The following is an 11,807-nucleotide window of genomic DNA, read 5'->3' as shown; positions in this document are numbered from 1 at the left end:
CCATACAGTCATTACATTGTGTCCTTCAATGTACCTGAAGGTAGTAGCGGAACAGTCTAGACTTCCAGGAAGGGTATGTCAAGTGATCGAAAGGGGCATGGCAGTGACCGGAAACATGTTTCGAATGGCGACGACCAAGACCAAATCAGTCAAGTGAAGGCTGTGGCTTTCCAATGGCGCGAGCGTTTTGGATCCGGAGGACATGGCTGGTCGAGCCAAAATCATAGCTGGCCAAGTGCCGATTCAGCTGGTCACGTCATCCGAGTGCTGTACAAAGACAGCTCACATTTCTATCATGAGTCCTCGCCACCGGGCACTGCTGACCTAAGGCCCAGGCCAGTTTCACAACGTGACTAGTCCGGGTTGTTTGTTGTGCACAACACTTCCACACGGGGAAAAAGAAGGCGGAAAGTATAATCGGGCTTCAATGGCGGTGAGATGGCAGACATGGTAGCACAGCCATGACCAGGACAGCCACATTAATCAACGATCAGGCGTTAGTGCATGTCCGATTGTTTGCTAGACACGTATTTTCTCCGCGAGGTTTGATTTGCATACAATCGCAACAGATGCGTGCGGATATAAATATATTGATGTATATGTGTGTGTGGGTGTACAGTCGCTAGCGATTGCGGCTTCACCCCGGTAGGCAGCGTTCCAAAAGTCCAGTCATCAGAACATCGAGGATTGACCAATCACACCGATGGTTCTGCTGTTGACTTCTTGTACTAAGCTACATAAGGAAGGTGGGGCTGCTCAAATCCGTTGCGGTGCGTAAGGGTGAAGCGGCAATCGCTAACTAAGTAGAGAATATACTGGGGAGAAGATGAAGATGGCAACAAAGGGCGCCAAAAACATGGAACGGCGTCGCGTCGGACCGTGGGGGGTTGCAGGTCATGGGCGCAGGCGGCAAANTGACCAATCACACCGATGGTTCTGCTGCTGACTTCTTGTACTAAGCTACATAAGGAAGGTGGGGCTGCTCAAATCCGTTGCGCAGCTGTGCGTAAGGGTGAAGCCGCAATCGCTAACGACTGTACGCGCAAGGAGAAGATGAAGATGGCAACAAAGGGCGCCAAAAACATGGAACGGCGTCGCGTCGGACCGTGGGGGGTTGCAGGTCATGGGCGCAGGCGGCAAAAGGGCGGGGGAAGACCGGGCTAGAATGCGCCCACAGGCAAAACTATGTAGTAAGGCCTAGGGTGCACGCGGCCCATAAATTCCATCCTCTGCCACTAACGCCGCTCCGTTAACATCCTCTATTTTTTTTAACTCCTTCAACACAAACTCCCCAAAACACGCCCACAATGTATCATCTGGATGGAAATCCGTCGTCGTCGGACCATACCCTCTTCAAGGACCTGCTCAAGATGACCACATCCAAGTGGCAGTCGATGGTGAAGAAGGACCCAGCCCCAGTCCAGGTCCAGGTCGAAGCCAACACAAGACCATGCGTGTCAAGAAGCTCCACCCAGCTCTCCCTGCCAAAACCAACTGAGTAGGCTTGATGCACCCCGACTTGGGTGCAGTCGGCCAAGCCATCACGCACATTGCCAGACTGTCCCATATTATCCGGTCGGGCCTGTCCTACGCCCGGTAAACCCGCAACCACTCTACTTGGACGGCAGCTCGGGGGGAGGGGGGGGGGCATTGCGTCTCTCCCAAATACCACGGATCAAGCAGCCCTCGCTAGATTCTTTCGAAATATCGGTCGGACCTATGATGTATGACCCAACATCATGTCTATAAGTAAGACGCGACATCAGTGCCACGAACCCCTCATTACTGGAAAATCCTGCCACAAAACCATCGTCCACTCCGTCAGCTCATTACGATTTTCGCTTCCCCGACGGATCTCAAAATCTATCGCTGGCCGACTAAACAATGCCGCCTTGTCAATGTACATGGCACGAGTCTGCACGCGAACACCCCGTATACCTGCACGTGCATATTGTGTGGTGGGGCCGAAGCTAGTAGACACAAGCGACAAGTTACGGAACAGACTACTTTTGCACGGTGCCGCAGGAAGCCTGTCGATTATGTGCACACTGCAGAATGTACATGGAATGTGAGGCCTTGGCCTTGCATACCCGTTTACAGCCGTTTGTTTTGTTACTAGAAGGGTTGGGGGCTTTTGACTAAATAACTGTGCTTAATGCAAGTTAGATTTCCTTGTGGTTGGCACATTTTGACACGGCGAAAAGGCGTTGCTCATAGGGTGTGCATTCGTTAGCTAAGATTTTTTTTGTACAAGCTCCTATGTGGTAGGCACACCCCTAATGCTAATAAAACCCCGAAAAGTTCAAATACCAAAGCTTTTAATGCAGTTTGGGCAAGCCTGAGATGGTTGAAATTCCGTCATGGCTAGCACTAAGTATTTGTCCTTTTGAACCTGGCCTTGACACAATCGCACTATCCTGGAACTCGACGCAGTACAGACCCAGGATCAAACCATCATGTGGCCAGCAAATTGTTTCGTCCTTGGTCTTACCGAGACTGACCCTGACCCGTAGAGTTGGTGTTCGGCTAACACACGGACATTCTGCAAATGGATCCCGGACAAACCGGGATCAATCGCATTCCCGCAGTAGTTGTTTCGGAACTTTACAGGTTTCCGCAAACTCTCATCCAGTCCTCAGACAAACAAAATGCCCAAGGAAATGACCCCATGGGTCGGTAGTAGGTGTCTCACTGCCCTCCACAAGGAAATAAGTCGCAGTGTGATGGCTTCCGTTTATCAATCGCCTCCCCTCAACAACCTGTCTGCAGGGGTTACGCATGATTTCTAGCGGAGAGATTCCCCCGGCGTCCGGCGCGAATACATCCAGTTTGGGTAGGTAGTAGAACTTGGTCGTGTGATGTCTTCGGAGAAATGAAAAAAAAAACCTATGCTTGGCAAATTTTCATCCTGACTCGCGGTTGCGACAACGCCGTATGTGTCTTTCGAGGTTGTCTCTTCGTGCAAACCTCTTTTGTGGAATGGCGCATGACGGATTGGGACAAGAAAATGCTTGTGCTTGGTACATGTCCTTGTGCACACTTCGCTCATGCCTCCGCAAGTCGGCTTTTAGCGCGAATGCTGAAGGGCAGTGCTGGCAGCGATAGCGTCGACGATGCTTGCGGTTGAGATGCATACTGAAAACCCATTGTTTAGTAAATGAAGACATTATTCGCATTCCATTGCTTGACTTACTTGAGCTGTCCCTTTGTGGGATACGTCATTTGGCACGCGTCGCAATCGTAAGACCCAGCTGTCTTTCCGGGTTGTGCAGAAGCAGACCCATCTGCATCGCATGGCTGCGCGGACTCACCACGCCCTTCCCGACCAGTATCTGATGATTCACATGACTTTTCGCTGTTCTGAGAAGAACCGGAATATTCGATTGGCGAGTCCAAGAATGGGTCATCGACAGATACACGTGTTGTAGCTTCGGAAGGAGACGAGGTGCGAGGCGTTGATATGCTCGTTAGTGCCACGGTTTGCAGACTTTCTTTACTACTTTCAGAGTCGACGCTCCTTGAAATGGCTCCGCTCTTTTGGAGCCAGGGAAATATGACTGGATTTGGAGCGTGCTCTGCATCCCAGGGGCTAATGCACTGCTCTTCGTCATGACTTCCACTGACCCTTTGTCTTGCCCAGCCAAGATGCGCAGGAGCTACAGTGAGTAGCTGAGATGAGCCCTCTACACACACTGATCAGTCAAAACTAATGAGCTTTTGAGGATTCAACGAACCGCTCTGTGGAACGATACGCTGCAGGTACGAAGCTTTGTCAATGCCCAAGACTCGATCGGCTGTGACAGCTCTTGCAGGCTTCGAGGTCTTGTACCTTTCTTGCCTTGCCCATATGGAATCGACAACTGATGGACGCTCATATGGAGGTGGGTTCAGAACTGGATCCTTCCCGTTATGCTCGAGATCGTGGAGCTTTCTGAAGGGATCCAGTTTGCGTCTCCTAACGCGATCCCTCATCCAGACCCAAACCATCGGTGTTGCCAGAGCGAACACTATGGCGAGACAAATACCAACAAACATGACCGAATCTTCTTTCGAGCTCCTCCCATTGCGCGGCATTGACGGTCGGATTTTCCCTTCTGTTTGACGCGACATCTCCCCCGAAATGGAGTGGACCAAATTTTGGATCATATGCGCCTTGCGTGAACCCAGGATTCAGATAGGCCTCACAGTTGGGATCCCCGTTTGCAGTATCAGTGACCGTTCGAACATCCAAAGCAGTAACTCCGTTTTACGACAGCACCTGCTTGGTTGTAGTTGCTCAACGCCATGACGATTTGAGGCTGAGGCTGGGAGGCATACATCATTTGGCGGCAACATGTGATTGGGTAATCGTATTTGTCGGATGTATGGACATTAGCACATACGAGAAACCATATGATTCGACTGATCTGACGCAACCTCCCATTGAGGAGTTGTGGCTTGGATATTAGCCCATTTGGCCCCCGGCTAATGTCGTGAACGCAAGTCTCGTGTGGCCAACACAGATCGAGCCCCCGTACTGCAGTTGATTCCATGTCTTTCTATGATATAAGAACCATCCAATTCAGCATACCAAGTCTCGAGTGAAAACCTTGGGTGTTTTGTATCGATGCACTGTGCTAGCGTTGTGCTGAATCTCTAGAGCATGCTAATCCATCGCCGTAAGTTGTTAGACAACGCAGCTCAGATGGGAGGGGCAGCAAAAACACCAGGTCTCACTGGTAGGGAAGCGCCGCCACCAACTGTTCCTATGCAATCTCTTAATTTGTGGACAAATTCTACACATTGGGACATTATTTACAGCGCGCCATGCTACACCTGAATACACCATACACTGACCATGTATTAATCTTATCCCTATCGTTCACTTCTTGTATTGTTTTGGTAGTATATGTCGAGAAGTTCGTAACTTTAGCTTTGTAATGTTTATTGCGCAGCACGAATTCCAGGGGTACAACACATTGTTGAGCAAGTTTTGCAGGCTTCTGGGCTACGCCACAGCTACGAGTTGAACTTCGTCAGTCCATAATCGTTGTTTAAATGTCCATGCTCACCCTTGATCACTTTTGTTTTCACCACTTGAATTATTATGTCTTACAATGGCTTTTCCACGAGACCATTGATAATCTCAAGAAAGACATAAAGGGTTGGGGATGATGAAGGCTAGCCAAGTGAAGGTGTAGGGGAATGAAGAAGTGCAGTATTTCCATTAAACGATTGAGTGTTGCTAAACTACAGAAATGCTGCCAATGTAAGAAAGATGAATCAAATCTTGAAGAAGCCAAGTGGCTTATCAACCAAGCTCCCCAATCTCTCAGGTTCAGACGGTCGAATAATTGTCCCGACCCTTTCCAACCACCGGAAAGATGAGGATTAGGCATTCCCACCACGTCGATATCGCCAGTGTTCTTGGTTCCTTGCACCGCAATGCTCATCCAGATAACTTCCTTGACCATAGTATGTCGCATACGCCGCGTTCAGGCTTTGATGGTGTTCTTGTGTATGTCGCTTGATAGAGTTCCAAAGGCTTCGTGTCTTGCTTGGCTCTTTCAGCGTAGATGCACATGCAGAGGAGCGGACGGATATAGCAGAAGAAAGCGATTTCCATGAGTTCAGCTTGTCGGTCGACGTGCGAGGTGTTGTTGTTGTGGACGTGGACATGGCGGGCGAAGGTCTTGTGGGGTTGTTGTAGTCTGATATGCTACTCGTCTGCCGAGTGGGTATTTCGGGCTCAAGGTTTTGCAGGCGAATTGGGTGGCCCTGTTCCCTCTTATTACGATGCGGCGTGTTGATTGTGTTGATTGTGATGATTGCCGGAAAAGGGCAGGAAAAGGAAATATAGGTTATGATTCGTCCAGTTCAGGGATACTACTGTATGTCGTCCCCGCGTGTAGCCGTACCCCAGTGCAATCCGTGTGTGGGCGCGATTGCGTCTGTATCACCTTGGGTCCCAATGATGGATCTTGGTGATCTTGGGTCGGCGTCACACTTCTTTATATACGACCCTTTACTTTACCGTTCGCTGGTACTTAGCCAAGCTCTGCAAGCTCCTACCTGGTGACTACATCATTCTACACGATCACGCCTTTGTGCTATGCCAAATGTTACAAATCTCTCAGTCGTCATGTCTCAAGGTTGGACATGGCTCGAGCGGAAACTGGCCTACCTCCACGTCCCCACAGTGTAGCCAGTAGCGTGCATGATGTTTAAGCCACTCATTTCCAGTTTGGGATGCGGCTAACTTTACAAACGATGAGTGATGTGAGGTTACCTGGTTTCTGCAGCCAACCACCCGAAAGCCGGGTAACTTGACCGTGGCGATGCAGGGGTCGTGTGCGGTGTCCTACTGGATACATCCCAGCAAGAAGTGAGCAATGCGTGGAACACTAGAATTGACAGGTTGGGCGTAGGGCGCGCGCCTTGTCGAGATTTGCTAAGCGAGACGTGGGCTAGCAGTTACGCGCGCCCTTTGCATGTCAAAGACCGAGCGTCAATAGAGAACATGGCTACTACATGACTCACATTGAGAGGTGGTATCAGCGAGGAATAGGGCGCGACTGCGGCGAAGATGGAAGCGAGGGTGCGCCACAAGGACACAAATTGCCGTCATTAGATGTGTTAGTATTACTATAAAAGGTGTTGCGTTGCCGCTTCAGTGGCTTTCTCTATACAGTATGTACATGCAGGTGACATGGTCAGGCCTTGACAACTACCTGCCAAGGTAGTGTGTTGTCGAAAAAGAAAGTCGCCTTTGGCTGAGAAGCAAGATTGGCATCAGTCATGTTGCAAATCTTGGTAAAATCGCCAGCCTCAGCTCGCTTTCTCTGGATGATTTGCTGGTATTGGGACAAGGGACAGGAAGAACCTGGCCCACTAATACATCCTGTGACAGGGTAAACAACATCGTTGATGCGGATGCGTATGTACACATCGTTCAGAGCTGTGCCGTTACGCCTATGGTGGTAGACGTAGGTACTGTTGGGAGCAGCGGCTGGGCATGACAAGCGTTCAAAAGCAACTGTTCCACGCATCTTGACTACTTGAGAGGATCGAAACAGGCGATCAGAGAGCGACACGTTACCGGGAAGTGGAGGCTGGCTGTCAAACACACCAATCATGGCAGCAAGCTGGTTGATTTGTCCATCGTTTGCGAAGTTGGCCATGATGTTAGGTGCAGCGAAGGTCCCGTTGACAGTCTTGTAGGTTGCATTCGGACCATCGACAAACCGCTGTACAGCCATATCGATGACTGGTAGCATCTGGTATTTCTCGATATCTGAGCCGAGACCCGTGCCGTACCAGTAGCGCAGGTCCTGAGCATACTCGTACTGCAGAATCTCTTCCTCGGTCAGAATGTCGCAGAATGGGCTACGCCGGCCAGTTATCTGTGTCTCGAACCCGCACAGATATGGGATTTGATCGACTTGGCCGTTGGTCAAGTTCAAGCCTCCTTGGATCTGGGAATTGAGCCTTGCGGCAATTGGTGTTAGGTAGATCGAGTCCCATACTGGCTTGACAGGGCTACCGCCTTCGTCGTCGTAGGCCTTGCAAAGGTCGCTAGGGGCGAGAGAGTTTCCCCAGCTAGCAGGATTGCTTGCATTAAGAGCATAAATGGTGGTGAGGTCGGTGGCATTGGGACCAACAAAGCCTTGTGCGAAAAGACGAGCGCTGTCTCGTACACGGGGCCCGGAGGTGTAGTAGTTGGACCACATGGTAAAGGGAGTGTTGTACTCGTACAAGTCGGGGTAACGAAGGCGCCAGGTGGTGCCCATCTCGTGGAGCTCCTTCCAGCCAGTTGGGCTCAGATTGGCAATTTGAGCCTCGGGGTTGGACAAGACAGGCTTCCAAGTCTTGAGGAAAGCAAGCTTGGGGTTGGTGACGGTGAAGTTACCGGCGGCCTGGATGTACTTTGAGAATTCTACCCATCCGTTGTAGGCCCCCCTGTCCGGGTAGCGCGAACCATGGCGAGAGAAGAAAGCTGGAAAGGTGTTAGTGTGGCTGATCCGATGGTCTGGTAGGCAGCGGAACAACGTTGCTTACCTGCCAAATCAACTTTGCATCCCTCAGGCACCTCGGATGAGATGCCGGTTGTCTCCTCGCCCGGATACCATTGCGCATTGCCGCCAATGTGCTGGAAGATGTTGAAGTCCTGCTGGGCGGCAACTGCCGTGCTGCTGGCTGCAAGAGCCAATGCGAGAAGCTTCATGGCCGTCGATGGGAGTGGAGAGGCGGACGGGGACTACGGAAGCCATGGTACTGCGAACATGTATGCATTCTTATACAAGTACGGCGGCCATATACCCATGGTGCATGAAGCTCTCGAGTTGACCAAGAGCGTTAGTATCGGAGATGATGACAAGGCGATGCTTCCTAAGGCGGTAAGGATGCTCAGGTACTCGATACACGTGGGGGCAAGACCAGCAACTGGCTGGCTTGCGTCGCACGGCGGCGTCGACTGGGCGGGATTCTTCGTGCCGATAGTGAGAGCAATGCAATGCGTGCCTGTGTCTCTTCATATCAGTGCACAGGTAGGTATATATACTCAGATCCGGTGGCCGCGTTGTGGTGGTTGTGCACGTGCAGGCCCAGCAGTGGTGGTGGTGGTGGTGGTGAGGATGCATCCAACCCAACCAACCCACTTCACCGCCCATGCACGTGCAACGGCCGCCTCCTCTCTCCAAGTCTCCGTCGCTCCGATTAGTCACACGCGTGCTTATCGATACCGGACCCACCATCGCGACAGTCGATCCGCCCACCATTGCAACCCGCCGACAACACCCAGCATCTGCATAGCCATGCCCATCCTCATGCCTCTCCTGTGACTATCTCAGACGAGCCCCTCACCTTTTCCTGAGCCTTCGGACCATGGCTGAGCCCAAGCCGCGCCAGCGCAAATTTGCTCCCCGGTCACGCACAGGCTGCTTGACATGTCGAACTCGGCGCAAAAGATGCGATAACGCGCAACCTCAGTGTGCCAACTGTGCACGACTCAATCTCAAGTGCGAGTGGCAGCCTCCACGCAAAATTGTCTCGGAGCCGCCTTCTCCGCCATCGGCTTCCAAAAGCCCCAATCTCCACACAGCGCTTTCTTTACGCCCTGGCCTCGATCCATGGGATGCCCTGCCTGGTGACCACAGAGCCGAAAGAATACATTTGCTACAGTACTACGTAGAGGCTTTCGTGCCCAGTGTCCAGGTAGCCCCGATACCCACCAGTTTCTACACCAGTCTCTACATGCCTTGGTCCTTTCAGATTGAAGGCATGCTAGATGCCATCCTCGCCATTTCCTCCGCTCAGCTGGCTCGAAGAAGCCAAGACGCTCATCGTGCCAGCCATCTGCGAGCAGTCTCAACCCGCCATGAGAAGAAGTGTTACGACTTTATTCGAGAGCGCTTATCCCCCTCGGGTGGACTACCAAAGGATACCTATCAAGTCACGGCCGTCATCTTGATCTTGGTAGGCCTAGAAGCTCTCAATGGCGTCAAGACGACTAAATGGATTTCTCAGTTGAAGAGTGTTCAGCGCATTCTGAACTCACTTTCCCCAGAGCAGAGTATCATGGATTGTGTCGAGGTCGACTCCCTACATCGGCACTTTACATACCACTTCGCCTCTGCCTCACTCATGGCTCGCGTTTCCAATCTAGGAAAGTCTGGCTCACCTGACCAAGGCTTGCTCTCCATCAGTGCCGCCCTTATGCCAGGCACCATTGATCCTCTCATGGGCATCTCCTACCAGCTTTGTGACCTTATTTCCCGCATCCAATACATCAATGTTTCAACCCCAGCCTTTCCGCTGACTACAGAAGCTTCTTTCCATGTAATAGAGCAGGGCATACAACACTGGACTTACGACAATCCTTTCGCACTGGGCGTCGACGCCACCATAGCACTCGATCTCGTTTCACTCGCAGAAGCCTACCGTCTTGCTGCCCTCATTCAACTTTATCGTACTTCAACAAGCCACTCCCATCTGATTCCTGGTTGCGCATCTCGAACCATGGATTTCATCGCTCGTATCCCTCCAGGAAGTGCTGCTGAATCGAGCTTACTCTACCCAATATTTCTAGCTGGCGCAGAGCTAGACGATGAAGCAGCTATTGAGCAATGCTTTACAAGACTAGACAATATTCAGAAACGCAATCGCTATGAGAATGTAGAGTGTGTCCAGAAGGTTTTAAAGGAAGTTTGGCGGCCAAAGCTTGAAGGTGGGCGGAAACGTGACTGGGAACAAGTAGTGCGCGAGTGGCAATGGTCCTTTACCCTCGGATAACCAACACATCGCGTTAATTAATCACTATTATGGTAGTTTTCATTAGGAGTTCAAGATTATCAATACACAATACCCCCCATCACCTTATATATCTCTAAATACTAGATAGAGTATTAAAACATGGATTAAAACAAAGGTTGTAATGAGGAGAAAGAATGCTATCGGGTGATGACGTGGTTCATCAGCAAGCGGCTCACCCATGCGAGCGGTGTTACAAGTAACAAGAAGGATTCTATCCTTGACAAATGATGGGAAGGTTAATATTAAGCTCATAGCTCGAGTGGAAGTAGTATAAAACTTCTAGTTTTAAGCTACTTATTAGTCAGCTTTCGTATATAGAATAGTAGAGTTTAAATAAAGAATAATAACGTGTTTTAGCACTAAGTCGTTAACTCTACTAAGTCGTTGGCTAGGCTAGTAAATAGGTAGAGGTTATGTTCGAGTGATGTTACTAAGAGTTTAGGTTTAGGTTAGGTTAGTTCTTATGTAACTCTTACTCTAACTTTAATTTAATCTTACCTCTTAGTAATATAACCCTAATATAATTATAAAATTATACTTTGTAATCTATTAGATTATCTATAGATAAATAAAAGCATTTTTGACTTTGGTCTTTAGAGTAATATTTCTATAATAAGATTTATTAGGATATTACAAACTATAAAATATAGTGATAGTCGCTAAGGCTATCTATTAAAACTATTAAATACTAATATAAAGAATCCATTTACTATAGGCTATATAACTCTATACTATATTACTTATAGTTCTTTCTTAATACTACTATTCTAGTAAATTTGTTATAAAAGAAGTATAGTAGTTTTATTTTCTATACCTTTATCTCGTTTATTTAGAATAAGTATTAAATATTTTCTAATTCTTAATAAAGTATATATTAGGAGTAAATTAATATATATAGTTAAAAGTATCTTAAAGTAAATGATAAGCTAAAGTATTAAGCTTACTTTTAGATTATTTTTTAAGTTATATATCTTATATTTAAGTTTTATATTATAGTATAGTATCACGTGACTAGTTTATAGTATGTATAACGATTCCCTTTTATAGATAGATAGGTATCTTCTCTAATTAATCCTATATACTAATTGAATTTTAGCTTACTTCTACTTAGTTATGGATTATCTCTCTAATCTTTTAAGCTTAATTATATATTATACTATATTTTTAGTCATTTAACTAGAGAGATAGTAAGAGTTAATTAAGAAAAAAGTCATTAAAGAAACATTAGAAGGTTTGGTAGCTTAAAAGTAAGTTATTTAAGAAGAGGGTTAAAATTATTTAGTGATAGAAAAAGATTTAGTAAAAAATAAGTTTTTATTATAAAAACTTTAAGGAAATAAGTAGTATAGTATCTCTAAGAGCGTACTAGAGTTAAAATGAATTAATGTAACGGCTGAGTGCTCTACACGACCAATATCCGAACAGGATCCGAACTAGGTCTGATTAGGTCTAGCGGAAACTACGAGGATAAAACTACCTCGCGATTGATAGTTCATTCGGTAGTTTTTCGATATCCT

The 11,807-nt window shown here is 48.2% G+C and overlaps 6 protein-coding genes across 6 annotated transcripts; 3 read left to right on the top strand and 3 right to left on the bottom strand.

Annotated features, from left to right (window-relative positions):
• Window positions 1–1,307: 1,307 nt before the first annotated feature.
• Window positions 1,308–1,502, top strand: COCMIDRAFT_37125 (uncharacterized protein; the record flags this gene model as incomplete). Its single annotated transcript, XM_007690196.1, has 1 exon — window positions 1,308–1,502. The coding sequence occupies one exon, from the start codon at window positions 1,308–1,310 to the stop codon at window positions 1,500–1,502; it is 195 nt and encodes a 64-aa protein (XP_007688386.1).
• Window positions 1,503–1,739: 237 nt separating this feature from the next.
• On the top strand, window positions 1,740–2,072 carry COCMIDRAFT_26660 (uncharacterized protein; the record flags this gene model as incomplete). The annotated part of the gene is made up of 1 exon (XM_007690189.1): window positions 1,740–2,072. The coding sequence occupies one exon, from the start codon at window positions 1,740–1,742 to the stop codon at window positions 2,070–2,072; it is 333 nt and encodes a 110-aa protein (XP_007688379.1).
• Window positions 2,073–2,903: 831 nt separating this feature from the next.
• COCMIDRAFT_5652 (uncharacterized protein) lies at window positions 2,904–4,074 on the bottom strand (the record flags this gene model as incomplete). Its single annotated transcript, XM_007690178.1, has 3 exons — window positions 2,904–3,135; window positions 3,194–3,683; window positions 3,735–4,074. The coding sequence occupies 3 exons, from the start codon at window positions 4,072–4,074 to the stop codon at window positions 2,904–2,906; spliced, it is 1,062 nt and encodes a 353-aa protein (XP_007688368.1).
• Window positions 4,075–5,370: 1,296 nt separating this feature from the next.
• On the bottom strand, window positions 5,371–5,658 carry COCMIDRAFT_96438 (uncharacterized protein; the record flags this gene model as incomplete). The annotated part of the gene is made up of 1 exon (XM_007690202.1): window positions 5,371–5,658. The coding sequence occupies one exon, from the start codon at window positions 5,656–5,658 to the stop codon at window positions 5,371–5,373; it is 288 nt and encodes a 95-aa protein (XP_007688392.1).
• Window positions 5,659–6,692: 1,034 nt separating this feature from the next.
• On the bottom strand, window positions 6,693–8,203 carry COCMIDRAFT_26658 (uncharacterized protein; the record flags this gene model as incomplete). Its single annotated transcript, XM_007690188.1, has 2 exons — window positions 6,693–7,975; window positions 8,038–8,203. 2 exons carry the CDS (start codon window positions 8,201–8,203, stop codon window positions 6,693–6,695), a joined length of 1,449 nt encoding a protein of 482 aa, XP_007688378.1.
• Window positions 8,204–8,862: 659 nt separating this feature from the next.
• On the top strand, window positions 8,863–10,269 carry COCMIDRAFT_5650 (uncharacterized protein; the record flags this gene model as incomplete). The annotated part of the gene is made up of 1 exon (XM_007690177.1): window positions 8,863–10,269. One exon carries the CDS (start codon window positions 8,863–8,865, stop codon window positions 10,267–10,269), a length of 1,407 nt encoding a protein of 468 aa, XP_007688367.1.
• Between the last annotated feature and the right edge of the window lie 1,538 nt (window positions 10,270–11,807).

The sequence above is a fragment of the Bipolaris oryzae genome, assembly GCF_000523455.1.
Source record: "Bipolaris oryzae ATCC 44560 unplaced genomic scaffold scaffold_73, whole genome shotgun sequence".
Classification (NCBI taxonomy): Eukaryota; Fungi; Ascomycota; class Dothideomycetes; order Pleosporales; family Pleosporaceae; genus Bipolaris; species Bipolaris oryzae.
This window is presented reverse-complemented; position numbering and strand designations above follow the sequence as displayed.